General features: G+C 38.1%; 1 protein-coding gene across 1 annotated transcript in view; it reads left to right on the forward strand.

Moving 5' to 3' along the window:
* The first annotated feature begins 664 nt into the window (after window positions 1-664).
* Window positions 665-20,171, forward strand: part of 5-HT7 (5-hydroxytryptamine receptor 7) — a 158,913-nt gene continuing 139,406 nt past the window's right edge. The window contains 3 exon segments of the mRNA XM_017910784.1: window positions 665-772; window positions 12,769-13,064; window positions 15,490-15,730. Coding sequence (XP_017766273.1) covers window positions 665-772; window positions 12,769-13,064; window positions 15,490-15,730 — 645 coding nt within the window.

A 20,171-nucleotide genomic window follows, 5' to 3' on the forward strand; every position in this document is an offset into this window, starting at 1 on the left:
GCACGGTGAAAATCAATTTCGGAGAGCATAATAACCGTCGCAGGATCTCGCACGAGATCGCCTGAAACGCGGTATTACTGCGATTAAATTAAAATCTTAATCGAAAATGTTGAGCAACTATCCGTCGTACACGCACGGCGGAGCAGGCACTTTCTTACTTTTACTCGTGCAAATTTTCCCGAGCACAGCAATATACCCGGTGCTTCGAACTTTCCCCACTAGCATCAACCATCTCGAAACAATCCGAACTTCCTCGGGCGCTATCCCGTCTATTAAAGCCGCCCTCCTAAAGCACACCTACAGTCATCCGAAATTCCGATCCAGCCTGCAACCCAATTCCGGTTTACTCGTTCCTAGCCAAGAACGGAACACCATCTTCGTGTCCGGGCATCACGCGAGCCTCTCTACACCCATCGAACCACCCCTCCACCCTATCCGATCGCTGACCATGATTTCACCACCGTGAAACATGATTTCAGAGCCGCGAGGGCCGGATCGTGCGAGCGGTAACGACGAACGGCTGAGGTCGGTCGTGGCTGGCGGAATCGAGTGAAGATTCCCATGCACGGCCAGAGCCTTCCCGGAATCCCATGGTCGAGAGGAGAGAAGGAGCATGACGTAGCCGTCGACGAAGGGGGCGCTTCGGACTGGCGATTAGGCTCGTATGGAGGGGAAGGACGCAATCACCACGGAAAGCACCCTGCTTCTCAACCTGACCACTGTCGCCACGCAAGGATTTCCCGGACAAAGTTCCCCGTACACGCCAACACAGGTGAGACGATTCCTCCGTATTTTCTTCTTCTCTGTTTGGCACAGCGAGTCCTTTATCCTGATCCAACGAAGGCAAACGAAGAAATCGTTGACACTTTGACTGCCACTTGGTCGTATATGACTGGTCATGGTTTCTCTTGTGATGCCAGGTTGGTCATTGGTGACCGGAGCACTTGAACTGCTTAAAATTGGAAAAATTTCATGAAAATTGACAGTGAGTTGACTGTCAACCGTTACCAACGCGCCACCGGTGGTCACCCGTGACTGCCGATAAGATAATCGCTCCATTGGATAGGAGTGTTGTCTTATATCACCAATTTATTTATCACTGTTTTGTCATTATATGCTTTGAATAATTAAAATGCTCCCGTGGCAGTCAAAGGGTTAATGTCGAAGCGCATACGCGATTACCGAGACCTTTTACATTTGACAGACTTCAGACAGGTCTGTTATCCGACTGCAGAGAAACAGTCTTCGAGACTCACCCTCTCGTTGCTTTGATGTGAACCAATGACAAAGCAATCCAGCTCTGTATCCTTTGGATTATCCTCCACTAAATCCCACGTGGGTAAAGAGTTGGAGGTTCGAGAAGTAATGACGTTTCTTTTGTGACAATAATAGTTTTGTTTTAGCTAAACTCTGTCATTCTCAGGACTCTCGCTCAGAAACTACACTCATGCACATTTCTCTCGCACCCTATATACCCTCACGCATTCATTCCCTGTCATTTTAATTGTCAATCTTTCTTACTCAATTTATTTTCTCGTATTTACTTAAAATTCCTCAGTCAGTCATTTTCCCACATAGTGCCATGCACTCTAAATTCTTAAGAACATACCTAATCTTTGCTATAGGGTCATACCTCTGTCATAGGTAGGCCTTCCAGTCGATCCTCTTGCACATGCCATTCTATACAATGTCCCAAACGCTCTTCACATTCTCTCAGAGCTGTACAATGACCTTCTGTATAAGAGCCATGACATGCAAGAGCCATGATCTTCTACACAATGTTCCAAACACTCTTCATATTCTCTCAGAGCTATACCTATTCCATTCTCATAGTATTAAGACGTCACTCGTGCCCAGGTGGACATGGTTAATCGAGATAATCCTTTAATCGGACAATCCCTAGTTACTTGGTTCATTTTATATACAAGTTTCATTAAACGAATGAAATATTAAATCAGAAAATTGGTTATCTATACAATTAAATGGATGACCAATTCGTACACATAGTCACCCTGAGCCTTTCTTTGTCTCTTTGTTTCTTTGTTTCAATGAAGTCGCTACAAGTCAAAACACGAAGGACACAGTATCCTGAAATAATTGGGGAGAAGGAATCCGTCGTCTTAAGACCTCCAATATCGTACTTTTCAGCGAAGTACAACTCTCATAGTACCCTCTTGTACTTTTCTGCATCGAGTGAACGTCTATAAAGAAATCTGCTGTTAAAAATTTCCCCTTCACGGTCATAGAAGTAAGACGCTTCGCTGTAACGTGTCCTGTTTACTCTCCAACGTTCAACGACCCTGCACAAAGAGATTCCTCTTCGAAAATTTTCTCCACACAGCTATAGAAATAAATCGCTTCCCCGCGATGCACTCTATTTGCTCTCTTCCGTGCAACGATCCCTTGCAAGGGGATTTCCCATCAAAAATTTGCTTTACCAGGTTACACACGTGAGATCGTTCGCTATGGTACCCTGTTTCCTCTCAAGCTGCAACGATTCCCTGTAAACATCTTCATCCCTGAAAACGAGCAAGCTTTTAACTCTCCGCAGTCTACTGTCAAGTAGAACTCGTTCTATCCTACATGATTCTCATTCATAAAGCGTAGCTCGTTTCCTTTAAGTTTAATTTTCCAAAATTTTCGATCAAGGAGAAAGTTTTCTCGGCTTTTAATAGCGAAAGAAAAATAAAGCAAATTTTCTTTGTATCTCTGAGGAAGTTTATGCATCGTTTTGGTTCACCACCTTTCGGCATTTTCTAGATAAGACTATAATGTTGTCACTGCAGAACTTCTGTGATTTCCGGGGAAAAATTGCTAGAAGCGATTACTAGTTACAAGTTCACGTTACTAGGTGAAAGAATATAGGATAAATAGTTTGAGTAAAGTTTCTTAATAGGTTCTTCACTGTGAACTAGCGCGACTTGGACTAGGGGTTAACTTGTCAGCTGAGGTCATGGGATAATTACGCAAAGTTGGAAACGATTGGACCATGTCGTCCGATGTTTCGTAGTGTTTTTCCCGGGTTTATTGGATTGTTGTTCAGAGGTGCACAGGCAGTGCAAAGTAATTAATGGCCCCACTTTGTGCCACTGTAGGGGACGATCTCGTTTGCGTTTCGTGCTAGGTGGTTTGATGAGGATGTTCGTGAGATTTATGAGGTTGGTTTCGGTAAATGTACAGGGGGCTATGAAACAGCCTTCTGTCGTGTTTGGTATGATAGAAAATTAGGGTTGGATATTGCCCAGTGCTTGAGGATTGTCGAAAGTCCTTAATGGCAGCCAAGTGTCTTTTTCTTACAGTTAGGGTAAAAGAGTATTGAATATGCGAATATTTTAACTTGGAATTCGTGGAAATTTATATTTTTATGTATTTTGAGAAATTTATTAAATTATTAGATTATCGATAAAATTTCATAATTTATTTTTCTCGTTGATGTAAAGAATATCGTATATTCTTTAGAAGTTAATATTTGCATAGATCGTGTTAAAATCTGCCATAATTATTTTTAATACCATGACACCAATGTTACCCCAGATTGCAAAGAAATCAGCTGAAAATTTGAAGACGTCAAAATGTCAGGTGAAAAGTAGCCTCGTCTCATTAATATTCATACCGTTTACAGCTTCTCGCATTGATTAGTAAGTTTTGAATATTTAAATTTTCATCTTGACATACTAGAAAGAACGCGTTTTAACCGGGATATCTATTTTCGCTTCGAATAAAATAAAATTAATTTCATTCGTAATATAATATTCGCAAAAACCCTGTTTCGAAGAATAATTTAATTAATTTCTCCCGGTTCTAATTTAATAATTTTTCTAAAAAATAGGAGACACGAGAAATTTAATAATTCGATACACGGTCCATTGGGAAACTCTTGCCTCGACATTTGGCCATTTTTATGCATAAGAATTAATGCAGAGGAATGTCATTAAAAATAGCGAAAGAATGAGGAAGAGGATAAAAGATAGCTCTTTCATTTACGCCAAGTATACGCGTATTTAACGATTAACGCTGATTAAATTTCCCTTTTTCGAGTCTTAAACTTTATTTCCCCTCGAGCTACCTGCTCCAGGAATCTTGCGAACTATACACACAACTGGCCGTGTAGCTGCCATCCCGGACCACCTTGATCCCACGAGATTACACCGAAATCCATTTAAGTTTCACTTACCTTTGACAACGTGGGGGCTGTCGATATCGAAGAGATCATTGGCCGAAGATTAACGCAAAAGACCATGAATAATTATGCCGGGTATGTTTGCGATAGGGCGACGTTGCACGACGAAGTTCTTGCGGTCGAAAGTTCGAGGGCTGTGCAGTTAACGATAAGTATATAATTAGTTTAGTCCACGCAGACGCTTGGGAGACCAGGCTGTGACTCTCTTATTAGCGAGTCTGGATAAACTCGCGAATAACTGCATAAATAATGCTTGTTCCGGCGACGTTTTGGCGGAATTTAATAGAAACCGGCATAAAGTGGCTGAGTTGATTATCTCACCGTGACAAAGTCTTCGCGAAAATACGGAAAACCGCTTAAATGTCGTTCCGCGAAATTACTCACGTCATTTGCAATCTCGGATTCCAGTATTTTGTTAGTTAATTAACTATTTGCTAATTTTGATATGTCTGAATGTGATATCAACCGCTGGTATTTTTTAAATTAGAATCCCCTTAAGAGTTATTTCGCAGAAGTCATCGTAGACACTCGGGAAAATTTAATAAATAAATTCAGGACACAATTCGCGAAGATTTAGCAATGTCGAAACAATATTTGCAAAAGTCGAATAACATTGAAGCAAAATTTGCGAAGGTTTAGCAATGTCGAAACAATATTCGCAAAAATCTGTCAGCATTGAAACAAAATTCGCGAAAATTTGGCAGTATGGGAACAGCATTCTCGGAAATCGAATCGAAGAACAAAGGATCTATTCTGGACCTAGAGACGCTATCTCGAAAGCGGGATATTTATACCGTCCGACGAATCTTCTTCGTCTTTCCACGATCGTTTTATTTGGACCCGACGCATTAGGATTGCAAATTTCTTTCGTTTACTCATGAACGACATTTCCGTTATTGTCTCGGCTGGTTAAAATTCCCTCGAAGAATACGACGTGGCTCAAGGCAGTGTCCCGTTCACAGAGCCGGCACGCATTCTTAATCCGCTTCAAAATTCCATTACGATGCAGCCGGAAAATTCGAGGTGTTCCATAAAACTTCCACGGCACATGTCACTGTCCTCTGCAAACTTTTTAATTAATGACTAATTCGTAACTAGCTTATAACTAATATTTCAACTTTGGTGCGTAGCTCTTAGCTCGGTATCGTTTCCCAAAAATTATTCTTTGGAAAACGATACCAATTACCAGGTCTCACCACGTGGAGGTGGCTACGCATCGAGACCCGACATACGCCCTAGTGGCGCAGCCTGCTGGCGCTATCTGCAGCAAAGATACCCTAATCTAACTTGGAGCGAAAGAAGTTAAAATGAATCTACAGACACTTTATTACACTTCGTGTCTTACAAAGGGTACTTCGATTCGGTATACTAAAACTTTACTATCGCAACACTAAGATATTTTATTTCAAGAGACTCTAATATTTTCAAGTTCCCATCAAAATAGGGAATGGAATATGGAAAACGCGAGCAAATGAAATATCGCGACGCGCCCGAACGAGTTCGCGATTATTCAAAAGACCGACTAGCTCACGAAACGTACTCCCGTGTACAAGACAACTTCATACATCGGCACCCTCGCGATCGGACCTAGCCCACCCGAGCCACCACAGACTCCGCCATGACTTATTCGCGAACGAGAGTGGTCGACGAACCAGCGAAACACCCAGAATCAACCCGAGGGTCCCTAGCGAGGCTTTGCAGTCGGTCACGCCGTTCCCCTGCCACATGGGGGAGAAACCAATTAAGGAATCATCCCATGGGGTCTGACCGTAGGTACGATATGCAATGTCCGACTGTAAGGCCCATACCCCAGTCGTGTGCACAGATTGGCACCCAGGACGACCAGGGCCGACAGACCCTCGTATTGATACCAGATACAACGCCAGCTGCCGACCACCCTAGAACCGACGCATGACGAGAGTGGCAGTGGTTAGAGTGAGTGTCGGAACGAGTCGTTTGAATGACTTACGATGTATGGAATTGTCAAGTACACGGGAGCATGTCGCGTAGGCTAGTCGGTACTTAAGAACGATCGCGATTTTCGCGAGAACAATTTTGTTCTATTTGATAAACGGGAGGGAATATAGAATGGATATATTCGCTCCAAGTTAGGTAGCTTACCTTTATACAGATAGCGCGCACATATGGGTCTTAACCTAGGAATCTATCTTATAACTACTTATATCTACTTAGATCTAAACGCGCGCATTTAGAAAATGTATAAACCTGCAAGAAAATGGACTAGTAGGGGAAACAAAATAAAAACGTAAAGAATAGAAATCGTAAAGGTTAACCAAATGGAAGGAACAACCCATCGATGAAACAGAAACAACCCATCGATGAGACAAAAACAACCCATCGATGAAATAAAACCGAATTCAAGATAACAAACCAACGATGAAAGAATTCAGAAATAAAAATAAATAGATTCTGAAAGAAAAGGTTTATTATTAAATTATACGAGGGTGGGGGGCGGTGTATAGGTGGAGTGGACAATGGCCATCGGCTAGTCCGAAGATCTAGTCGATGACCACCATCTACTTCCACCTTACCTCCACCCGACCCTAATGCCACCTCCATCCACACCTCCGACCCCTCTTTGAAATCTTAGAAGTTACTACCAAAAAGTCAAAACGACGAATAAACCCGAGTTCAAACCAAAGAATTCAGATAATGAACCTGTAAAGGAAATATGTAGATTAGTCCTGGAAGAAAACTGATTAGTAAGGGGAACGATGAGACATAAAAAACCAACGACGAAGTTAAATAGAAACAAGAAAATAAAACTGTATTAAAAATAACTTACTAAAGTCAGGTTGCCCACCTCTGACTCTCGAGAAGGTCGTCAGGGCCCCCTGGTGATGTTCCGGAAGTGCCTGGTCCTGACCCCGAGGTGTCCGGTCCGAGCACCACCCGGCAAAGGACCGAAGAGTCGTGCGGTTCACCTTTATATATGACCCCCCATTCGGTTTCCGAAATCGGCCGAAAATTTCCGAACTTCGTCGATTCCATCAATTATTACTTTCTCGTTATGATAGCCAATAATTTATTAATTTTTCCACTTTTATTATAAATTTACGTTATTGCAATGATTGTTAATAACAATTTTAATTTGTTATTAACAATCATTGCAATAATTTATAAACTTTTCCTAAATTATAGGTATTATAGGTACCTAATTTAACACGAGTACTTTATAAATTCAAATAATAACCAATAATTTATTAATTTCTTCATTTTTGTTTTAAATTTACCTTGCGAGCAATTTGTTATTAATAATAAATTTGATAATGTATAGATGTTTCATATACTAAAATTTCACTCGCACCTCTATAGGATAAATTATAATTTGCAATTGTTTTTACGTTTGGCAAATCTTAATGTTTGTACGTCAGTAGCTATTTTGTCAGCATGCTAGATCTCTAAGAACGTTGTTGATTAATCATCTCGAAAGAGAATTAATCGTACAGATCATTGACTAAGGTGTTTGCTCCGTAAGTACAGAGATGACCGAGGTTTATGATAGTTTAAGCTACCTAACGATCGAAACTTAAATGGGATTTTGAAACGTTGAGGAACGCCTGCTGGTGTTAACTTAGGTCTGCTCTTAGGACTTGGTGTGCTCGCTGTCAATAGAGCTACGCATCGAGGCTCGTAAAGACTGGGATAGCAATCGTAAACACCAGAGGCGTAAATAGTACATAGATAAATGGTGAACGGGTGTCGAGGTGATCTTTCGATTGACTTTTGATCGAGCTTCTTTGTCACGGAATCTTCTCACAGGTACCTTTAAAATACTTTTTAGAAATAGAATTTATCTGCACCGATGAAGACATCACGATATCACATAGTCGACGTGCGGAATAATTTACTCGTGATTTTATTAACGACAAATTTCTAATTTATATTTTACAGGAAATTCTGAATTTAATCCTTCGTAACTATCGCTTTATAAAGAAAGTTCAGGTACCAATCAAGAGTTCAAAGCCCCACAGCTTCGAGCTTGAAAATACCGATTAATATTTCACGATATAGAGAGAATTTTAAATAGGAAGCATGACGTTGGTAATCAGATTTGTAAGATAGAGACTCGTAATATCTTCACACTGCATATTAACACGGGATGCACTTGCTTTTCTTTGATCTTTGTTTAGGTTCTACTATTTTCGCGAATATTTTGAGAGAAAAGATTTTTCTTTGTTTGGTTCTTGAATCTTTTCATTCGAACGTATTACCAAGTTTATTATGAAGAAGTGATCGGATTATTCGGAGACATTATGGCGTCGGAGATATGGTAAAGGTGGAATGACAACGAATGTAAAAGTTCTCTCGTTAAAAGTGTTTAAAGCTTCTGAGAAACTTCATTATTTATAATACTCCTTAGAAACTCGCCACATTTTCCAACCTTTCCATCGATTACCTCCACGAACATTCTCCGTTCTTTAGTTTCTAAATATCGGTTGATACCTCGACTATTCTTATATTTCTATAGAAACGTTATACGCCGTTCACGTGAACACCCGCGATCCATCGATCGTTTCTTAGAAACAAACAGAACTTCTTGTTAGAACTGCAAGTCTGTTGCTCGCGAAAGAATAAACTATTGTTAAAAATAACACGTTGATCCATGTATACTTATAGAAATTCGTTATTTCAGAAATATCGCTATTTCTGATTTCGCGAAATTTTAAATTCACGTGGATTCTCGGAATGTTATTGTTTCACTATTTCATAGTACCAACTTTTAAAGAATAATGCTAATTTTAATTTCACGTAATTTTAAATTTACGTGGACACTCGGAATTTTATTGTTTCACTATTTCATAGTATCGATTTTTAAAGAATAGTGTTAATTTTAATTTCGTGTCATTTTACATTCACGTGGACCCTCGGAATTTTATTGTTTCACTATTTCATAGTGCCTATTTTTAAAGAATAGTGTTAATTTTAAATTCACGTGGACTCTCAGAACTTCCTTATTTCGGAATACCAATTTTTAGAAAATATTGGTAATTTTGCTTCCATGTAATTTTAAATCTACGTAGATCCTTAGAATCTTCGCTATTATACTATTTCTCAGTGTCCCTATTTAAAAAATATTGCAAACTTCGTCTGCACAAAATTTTAATTCCACGTCGACTCCTAAAAATTTTCTATTTCTCTACTATGCATCGACGTCCCAAAAATATCGCCAAACTCTATCCCATACAACCTTAAATCTCAACTGATTTACATTGCCACTATATCGGAAATACCTCTACTTTCATTTCCATCTACTTCCATTTCCATCTACTTCCATTTCTTTTCATTTCCAGAATTTAATTTTAATTAATAATTGTCCCATCCAAAGATTTAGGAAACTTATCTCACTTCTAAACACGTATCTACTCTTCTATTAAAAAATTCCTGAAAATATTCCTATTTCAATCACGTATTCAACCTTTTTCTCATTCAAGAAACAGATTCCATGTTCGAGAGATTAAGGGTTGAAAAATTTCACACGCGATTAAAATGAACACTCCTGTCACTCTGCGAGTTAGATTATGCAGTTTCCCTCGATTAGACGAAATAAAATGACCAGATTTGGGGAAACGATCGATTCGGTCGTTGTCGAAGTATAATACAGAGGCAGGAACGATTTATGTGGATGATGTTTAACTTTGAAGTATGGCGGTAGGTAGGTGCGTTGAAAAATTGAATAGGAATGGCGAAATCGATGGCTGGCCGTGTTTATATCGAGTTTTTGCCAAAACCCTCGAATTCGAGGATAAATTACTCGCACGCGTACACGGAGCACTCTCTTCATTTCGATAAAATATTTCAGCGAATTTGTGCCGGAACACTCGAGTTATGCGAATGTGCTCGAAAATTTGGCAAATTTACCGAACTGCAGCTCGCGTGCTTCTCCCCTTCCATTATTGTGAAAATAGATCAAATTGTTTCAATCCTCATTTCGTCATTGTGTTCTCCTTTATCATTTTATGAATATTTTAATTTTCATAAACATTGATACAGTTCATTCGCAATATTCATATTCATAATAAAATATTCGCTAATGAGTTGTGTAAATGGAATTAATAATTTTTTCGTTGTTTTTCATTTCTCAGTTTTATTTTCTGTGATCTTGTAATTACTCTTTTGATGCTTTTAACTATTTTAATTATTTTTCAGTAATTTCACGATTTTTATTCTTCATGATATCTTACCTGTTTTTAAATTATTCTTATCTTAAAGCATCTTAACTATTTTAATTACTTCGTTTACATATTCCCATCGAAATAATTATTTCAGATAATTACCAGTATGCATTCTATCATTAAAAAAGACAGAACCAAATTTCTGTTAAATGAAATCGAATATAACATATTAATAATAAAAATATACACATAATCAATAATAATCGTGTGAAAAAAATATATAAAACAAAAAGAAGAAACATGCTACTATTAAGTATAGTATTCTGCAACATACTATCACAGAGTATATTATTTATCCTTGATATACTTAGAAATTTCTCCCAGGGGGTAGTATTTCTTCAGTACTCGTCTTATACATAAAAATAACAATTTCCAAGTATCCATCTTACGAAAAAGAAAAGAAAAATGGAACCTCCTACATTCTACCTCGCTATTAAATTATGCCACTTTATCTGTCTCGAATAATTCTTTTTAACCCCCTCTCATTCACCCCTTCGGATATGCAGCAGCGAGGGTCCAAAAATTCAGAAATTCCTCCAGAAGCCTGTCGCGATTTTCATTTTAATGAAGTCACACCGTGTTTTAATGGTCTCTGTTCCCCATTGATACCATTCCCTCCTCGATCTCGCAACCCCCGTGATGCAAATCGCGCGATTGTCGGGGGTGGCGGAGCGAATCGGTATCTCCGGCGGGCAATAACGTTCAAATCCAGTGATGCATGTGTGTACGAGGCTGCTGTAATAACGTCGTAATTTTTGCGATGAAAATACCCGGCAACGTGATAAATATAAATAAGGGTAGCGCCGCGATATCGCGTCGCGACGCGTAAGATTATCTTAAATTGAACAGCGCGTTTCGCACGCTGGCCAGTTTAATTACGGTTATAATCTCGTTTTGTCCCGTGGTTGTATGGCTGCACACTCTCATCGCGAATCGTTGTTACAACGAGTGTCTTCCCATACACGCGAGTCGTAGAAATTGCTATCTGGATTGTAACTGATATTTAATTCTCCGTGATGGGAATTTTGATTGGTTTTGGCGAAAAAGAAAATTCCGATGTTTTTCTTTCGTCTGTATTCTCGAATACAATTTGAAATTTTGCTGAACTCGATTTGGAAGATCGTGTTAATCCTTTGTCGCTAGTAATTTACAGCTTTTGTTTAAATACCGTGTCATATTAATTTTCTCTTCTAGATCTAGGTTTATTTGAAATTGTTACAATTCTTTGGTAGGTTAGTCGAATATGATACTGTAGATACGATTTTGGTAATGGTGTATATTTTTATTTAATAATAAATTGACAGAGATAGAGTATGTGAGTAACGATAAAGGTACGAATTATTCTAATTTATCACGTCGCTCAACCTACACTTCTGCAGCAACTATCCTATTATAATTCACATTTGTTAGCAACTCACGATTATTAGCAACAATAACTCTCGCAATTAACAATTCTTCTATCACAACTCTCCATTGACTTGGCAACTATATAATTGACAACTCTCAACTCGACAACCCCCTCATTCAGAACGTCCTCGTCCTTTTATATTCTTCTTTCCATCATGCACACATTTTACAATACCTCCCCCATGTCCAAATATGATCGTGCTAAGGGCCCGAAGCATAGCCCAGGGTTTTTCCGACTGACCTGGTCTTCGAACCCTGGGTAACTTTCGTAAAGCTTGCGATACTGATACTAATTTCACGTAGTAATTTTCTATTTTGTTATTGCGGATTAATTTAAAATCTTTATTTGACTTTTGCCTCGTTAACCCTTTGCACTCGGGGATTTTTTCGTTACCGAAAAATAGTCATTCGAAGATTTTCTGCCCTAAAGTCGACGATGTCTTTTGAGCAGTGAATAAGAAATCGTAGAATAATTAACACGTAGGATTATTTGATTTCGACATTCCACGCATTATTGGATAAATTAAAATTTGATACATTAATTAACATCGGTCTTTAGAATTCGATTAAATGGCGACTGATGGTCCCCTCTCGAGTGCAAAGGGTTAATTATCCTTTTCTTCGTCACGGAAAATTAAATATGAAGAATTAATTATCAAAAATGAGTAGCGAAATAATTGTTCAAATTACCATGTTTTTACATAGAGTAATCTCGGAGATATTTCTAGTTAAAAATATTTCGTTGACCACCAAAGTTTTTCCATTTTGACTTTCTATAACAGGCTTCGTAGATTTACGCTTTTGCTTGAATTTTTAAGCCGCGTCACAAACACGGAAAGATGCAGCGCTTTAAAGCCATTCGCGCGTGTTTATTTAATTCTCTTTAAAAATTCCCGAAAACCGAGAAAGACAGGGAAAAAAGCAACCCGTCCGTTAATATAAAAGAAAATGGAAGTACAATTGATGGATTTGCTCTTGTCACAGGCAGTACTTATCGCTCTGGTGCTCGGCGGCATCATCCTCTTCACTGTGATCGGGAACATTCTGGTCTGCGTCGCCGTGTTCCTCGTTAAGAAGCTGCGAAGGCCGTGCAACTATCTGTTGGTTAGCCTGGCAGTTAGCGATCTCTGCGTCGCTCTCCTGGTAATGCCGATGGCGTTGCTCTACGAGATCTCCGGTAATTGGTCCTTCGGCAAAATTATGTGCGACCTTTGGGTTAGCTTCGACGTACTCAGTTGCACCGCCAGCATCCTCAATCTCTGCATGATCTCCGTGGACCGGTGAGTAGCCCCCGTGACCAGGTATTCCCTGCGAAATTGAGTTTTCCCAACGATCGTGTCACGCGAAACCGAATTACCCGGTCTAATTGAAAAATCAAATTTCGGATTGTCCTAATCGATCAGGTTACTCGAGCGTCTCTGCAAGCCTGCACGAGAGTGTTTCGTCCAATTTTCCATTATTTAAAATCAATTTCGACTAAGATGCTCGGAACTAGCCACGAGTTGATTGTCATTTAATAATAATTGCCTGGAATCAACCGAACGCTGAGAATCGATACGAATATTGCTTATTAATAATTCTGACTCATCTGAAATAATATTAACGAAATACTCTCATCCATGACGTTCATACGGTTTGTAGAAATAATTATAACGATACTACGGAGATAGAATGAAATTTAAACCGAGTTTCTGGGTTATTTTCATCTCTTTCCTTCATTTTCTATATTTTTTTTAATTTATTTATGAGAACATTCGAAGTCTCGAATATCGATAGTGGTTAAATATACTTCCATTTCGCTTGCGCGAATTTTTGGTGTATAATTTCAGAGCAGCGTGACAGCTAATGAAAAATTCGCAGACGGCTGACTTATTTCGATTTTTATCACTGGCTCCGATATTATTTATTTCATTTCCATCGCGAGCCGAGATCGATCGTGATTGTTCGTAAGTCGATATTAAAAGTCGAAGCGGAGTATTTTGCAGAATTTCTTAGCAATAAATGTACGCAATATCCAAGAGAGATATGCCACGGTTAAGATGGAACATTTATGAATCAAAGGCGGAAAATTGGTAGGGAATGAGAAAATAGTCTGGCAAATTTTCATTCCGTTTAAAGCATCTTGCGTCTTGCAGATGCTTTCCATAAAATTCTATCGTGTTTCCGATTCCATTGTTCTCCTAGTTACGACATAAAGGCAGGCATAACTCGGATTTATTCAATTATTCCCGTTCGCTCCTGGAATTCGAATAACTTCGCATAAATTTATTGTCACCATAGTTTTCCATTTTTATTCAACCGTGGAAGCTGTCCTAAAATTAAAACCGTCCCCCTACCCCCTCCATCGCGAGGAATATTCAAAACGTCGTAGTCGATTATTTCATTCGCGATATAATCGCATTCTGGACTTCCAATATCGTAAAGAGAATGCTCGAAAGTGGGACACCAGGGGTACCAGGGGTTCTTCGTGGCAGTTTCGAATATATTAATACCGCGAATGAAAAGCTCTTAACCGACTGAAAAATTTCAGCTTATATTTCTTCTAACAACACATCAATGTCGTACCCCGTCACTCGTTAATTTCTTCGTTCATCCCCTCGTGACAGATGGAGTACTCGAGTATCATTCCATTACGTCCCATTTTCAAAATTCATATTTCCTCTTGCTCGGGATGGCCACTGAAAAACTGAAGAGTTTAAAAAGTCATAACTTGTTCATATTCGATCATTTTTATTTCCTTTTTCTGCCAGCAGAGAAATGGTGGTCATTCGAGGGATGTTTTTCACGCGTATACTGTGAAAATGCATTTATTTCTAATTGATAAGAAGTTACTTTTATTTTATATCATCTGCTCTTTCAATGGCCACCCTGTACATCACTGCAAGTAGATCGTAATATTTTTTCTCTCTCGAGCAAGAAAAATTTCCCTTATAATGAGCTAACGCTTTTGCTGCTTGTCTCGTTGAACCTTCTTAAGAATTAATTTTAAAGAAACTCGAGTAAAAATCGAAGAGCCGTTATTTTCATTCTGGAGCTAAAAAAGTTTCCAATTTTTATTTTCTACTAAATTAGTAACTCATTTCAGTCGTTTTTTCTCTGTTCCAAGCTTTCTCTTTACCTTAGTCGTGCTTGATTTGAGAACTCGAGCTTTTCGTTCGTAATGCTGTAGAAATTATAATTGTATTGATCATTGATAAACGAGAATTCATTAAATTTACTATATTTTATTTTTAATTTAATTTACTATATTAAATTCTTATTATACGATAAGTGTATGGTATATCTCTAGAAATAGGAAATAATAGAGAATACGAAGGGAAATTTCTTTCACTGCAAAGAAAAAAATAATAGACCTATTCCATCGCGTGAATGATAGCAACGAAGACGAAGCGAAAGTAGTCCAGAGCTTTCGATTCCAGGTAGCACGTTGCAACGCAGGCTTTCATCGAACGCGAAATACAGAGAATAATCTAGCAACCCGGTGACATGTATTTTCTTTACGCTTTACGTACCGTGAGTCGACCTGCGAACTCGCGACTGAGACATGTCCGCTTCGAGGAAAGCACGCGAGGACTAGAGCACAGAAACGAGAACAGTCCCGGAACGGACAACGCAAACGGTTCTCGTTTCGTTTAATCAGAAGCACAGCGAGCTTCGTGTTCGGTTAATCAGCCAACGAAACATGAGTTTGCGTTGTTGTTACAGATTCTGCGCGATAACAAAGCCGCTGAAGTACGGGGTGAAGAGGACACCGCGACGAATGATCATCTACGTCAGCCTAGTTTGGTTGGCGGCGGCCTGCATCAGTCTGCCTCCCTTGTTGATCATGGGGAACGAGCATACTACCGAGACCGGCGCGACCACGTGTACCGTCTCCCAGAACTCCTACTATCAGATCTATGCCACGTTTGGAAGCTTCTACATACCACTCGTCGTTATGATTCAGGTGAGACATCGTTGAGTTTACGTAGACAACGTTACCGTAGGTATGAAGACATAAACTTGGACGTTGGAGATCGTTAGACTGGGAACTGGTGATCAGTAGACGTGGAACAAGTTAAACTTGGGTTTGAGAGATCTGCAGACTTCTTCTGTGTTTCATAGCAGAGTAGTACTATGCAGCTACGGTATATAGCTCAGGTAGCAGTACTCTAGGTCTGAAGACCTAAGCTTTAACATTAGAAATTATAAGACTTGGAATTGATGATCCTTCAGTGGACCTAGACCAAGTTAGGCTTGGGTTTGAGAGATCTGTAAACTTCTTTTGTATTTTATGGTCGAGTAGCACCGTGCAACTACTGTAAATAGCTCGAGTAGCATTACTCTAGGTCTGACAACCTAATCTTTAATGCTAGAAATTATCAGACTTGGAACTGGTGATCGTTCAGTGGACCTGGACCAAGTTAGACTTTGATTTGAGGTATATGTAGTCTTTTTCTGTATTTTTTGGTCTAGTAGTACAGATAGTTTGTGAGGTAGAATATCGTTAATTCTCTGTAGACCTAATGCTATTCTAATGACCTAAGCTTCAACGTTAGAAATTATTAGAAGACTTGGAATTGGTGATCGTTCAGTGGACGTGAACCAAGTTAGGCTTGGATTTGAGAAATCTGTAGACTTCATTTGTATTTTATGGTCAAGTAGCACCGTGCAAGTACTGTAAATAGCTCGAGTAGCATTACTCTAGGTCTGACAACCTAATCTTTAATGCTAGAAATTATCAGACTTGGAACTGGTGATCGTTCAGTGGACCTGGACCAAGTTAGACTTTGATTTGAGGTATATGTAGTCTTTTTCTGTATTTTTTGGTCTAGTAGTACAGATAGTTTGTGAGGTAGAATATCGTTAAGTCTCTGTAGACCTAGTGCTATTCTAGTGCTATTCTAATGACCTAAGCCTCAATGTTAGAAATTATCAGGAGACTTGGAATTGGTGATCGTTCAGTGGACGTGGACCAAGTTAGGCTTGGATTTGAGAAATCTGTAGACTTCTTTTATATTTTATGGTCGAGCAGCACTGTGCAACTACTGTATACAGCTCGAGTAGCATTACTCTAGGTCTGAAGACCTTAGCTTCAATGTTAGAAATTATGAGATTTGGGATTAGTGATCGTTCAGTAAACGTGGACCAAGTTAGACTTAATTAAGTTTCTAAATATTTTGATTCATGCATACGAATTATTTCTACGGTACAAATTCTTCTGCCATTTTTTCTTCTCTTTTTATTTTTTTATATATGTATATTTTCAATACCTCTTTCTTAAATTCAGAAATAAGCTTGCAAATTTTCCAAATTTTTCTTGATCTGTTACAGTGGGAAGAAGACTAGAGTTACAAGGGAGTAGCATTAATCGGAAACATAAAATGGCGATACTTAAACACAGAAGAGTGTAATTGGAGAAATTCCATGACCCTTAGACGAGGCACGAGGTGGCGTGAAATTCGAGTCAGTTGTAGGTTTTAAAGTGTTCTTAATTAGAAGTTTAGAATGGATCTACCGGAACTCGAGAACTGTTCTTAAATTCGGATTTAAAAGTGCTCCGGATTTCCGTGCTCCAGGCGATTGTAATTTCAATTATTCTTCGAGAAAACCGGAATGCCTGGCCGATATCGAGGAAATAATTTACAGGGAATTTAAATTATCCAACTTTTCCCGATCGCGTTTGCCGAATTAAGCTCTCCCGTGTTATCGCGTTTTTCTCGTAAAATATAACGAATAACTTAATAGTTAATCCCAATTATCAACATTGCGACTACCATTTAAATCAGTATGACCTATTCCCAGGTATTTCATTAAAATTCTGCAGAAATCTTGAATATTTTATTTTTGTAATTAATAAAAACAAATTAGAACTATCGCGTCAGTAAAAATGGCTAAAAATAAATTAAAAACTTCGAATCAAGATGACCGATTCTAAAATATAACAACGATCTTAAATATTTCATTTCTGCAATTATTGGGGACGAAAAATATGTATGAAAAGCTGTGATAGCTATTTTGACAAAATTACCTTCAGTATCATAGTAATTATTTTAATCGTTAATAATATTTTAATTATCTAAATACAGATATTAACGACGGTAATAATTATTATGTAATTAGGGAAATATCGACATCGTATTTACACGTAACAGACTAATGGTTCTAGCGTTAAGAAGCCTAATTACCATTTCGGGGTGGTATCTAAAGGTACTCCCGGTTCTATACGGGGTAATAAATCGTTCAGCTTTATTAAATTAATCGAGACGCCGACGGTGTACAGCGATTAGGGGGTCATCGGGATTTAATGATATATCGGCTGACAACGAACTTAGTTATCTCGATCTAACGAAGCTTGATTAATGTGTTAGAAAGTCTGTTGCCCTGCCGAGTGGATTGTCTATGGGGTATCGGGAGTGATGATTAGAATTTCTAACTTGCGACAACTCTGAATCGATGATGCTCATAAATCAACCACCCCGTGTTAGAAGCTGTTGAAACTTGTTCAACCGTAATAGCCTCTTCATCGATGGGAGGGAAAAGAAATTTATTCTAAATTTATTCCACTCGGCAAAAATAAATTTAACTTCCACAAGCTGTTCCCGAAAAAGTTGTTCATTTTGTCGGGTATTCTCTCTCAGACGAAATATAAAGATGTTCCATGTGAAAATTTCGTTCTGAAAATATAAGTTTTCCTTTAAGAAAACAGTGTTGACTTTCAAGCAATCTTGCAGTATATATTTCACTCGGCAAATGAAAAATAAATAATACAGTTGAAGCCTAGGAAACCTTTTTACCGATATTTTCTATTTGAGATATTTTAGGATGACACTTTCGAATAAATAATTCTGTATATGAAAAATTTCCTTTCTCTTCTGTTTTTTTAAAGAATTTTTACATTTAATTTAAAAAATATAGTCAGGTTTAATTCTTCAAAATTAATTTTATTTAAATTTCTTCTGTAAGTTTGACGTTCGAACTTTACTTTTTACTTATAATTGCAGGATTTTATAGCAATCGCGATAGATAATGTCATTTTTTAATTTATCAAACCAAAATTTTCTTCAGGCCTTTGCGCAGAATAAATGGAACATTTTGCATATTTAATTTGTAAAACGTCGAAGTCTTCGGTGGATATCGACGTCATTGCTATTTATTCCATTCATTTTCGACAATTTATCAGAAACAATTTGCTTGCACTGGATTTTCCATTGTGCCACGAATTACGCAATTATTCGACGTCATAAACTCGTAGGTCCCCCAGTTTTCTCGAGGTTCGATTCTTGACGACGATGTTTTTGTTCAAACTAATTGAAATTACCATCGACAGTGTTGCGTAACGATTATTCGCAATTGGGTCGGTTTCGTAATTAAACGCGTTAGAATTATTCGTTTCTTAATTACGGTCCCCGTTTAATTAACCGGTAGACGGTAAAGGTTGAAGTAATTGGTTTTCTTGGTTAGCCAAGGTCCATAATAGAATAATACTAAATCAACGAAACGAATAGGAATGACGAGCAAGCTCTTATTTCGTTGCTATTTTTAATCGTGAAATTTTTTTAAGAATTTTGTAATAAATATGAATTTCAATCCTGACTTATTACTCGTTGCGTTATTTAAATTTCTGTGCAATCAGTAGAATATTTTGTGGTGTTTAATATATTCCTTTCAAGAATTTTTCAATTTCGTATAGGAGTTAGTTAAATAATTACAAGTTTGCAACTGTTATTACTATAACGAAATTTCTGAGTAAAAATTAAAACAATTATTTATAAAAATAATTACAATATTTATTGCATAGCAAAGAAAGAATATCTTCCATAGCCATAAATTTGATTTAATAACAGGATAAAATAATACAATATATACACACGTAATACTCATGAATTAGCTAGAATGATACAAACTCGTGTCAACAAAGTCCTTGTAAAAATAATCCCCAACTATTCCAAACACGTAGATTCGTCATTCCTAAATCCTAAAAATTATGCATCTATACCTAACAATCATAGATCATCTAGAACGATAAAAGCTTCAGTCAACAAGCAAAATTCCAGGAAAAATAATCTCCATTCATTCGAAACACGTAGATGCACCATTTCTGAATCTACGAGCCCATAAATAATACACCTACACCTAACAATCATCGATCATGTAAAATAATAAATACTACGGTCAACAAAATCCACGTGAAAACACGCGCACTGTGCAATCTTCCGTGCCAAAAATATTTTATTATTTCACCCACTATTTTACTCAAAATTGACCAAAAGAGTCGAATTTTTCCATCGGAGAAATTTCCACGAAAACAACGTTCAACCCTATCGATCCTGCATCCCCCGCGACCCTTTACGCAGCTTGGAACCCAATGGGACAAACATCGTCGTTATTACCAAGCATCGGTAAAT

Source organism: Eufriesea mexicana, unplaced genomic scaffold (assembly GCF_001483705.2).
Source record: "Eufriesea mexicana isolate 0111107269 unplaced genomic scaffold, ASM148370v2 scaffold172, whole genome shotgun sequence".
In the NCBI taxonomy this organism is placed as follows: domain Eukaryota; kingdom Metazoa; phylum Arthropoda; class Insecta; order Hymenoptera; family Apidae; genus Eufriesea; species Eufriesea mexicana.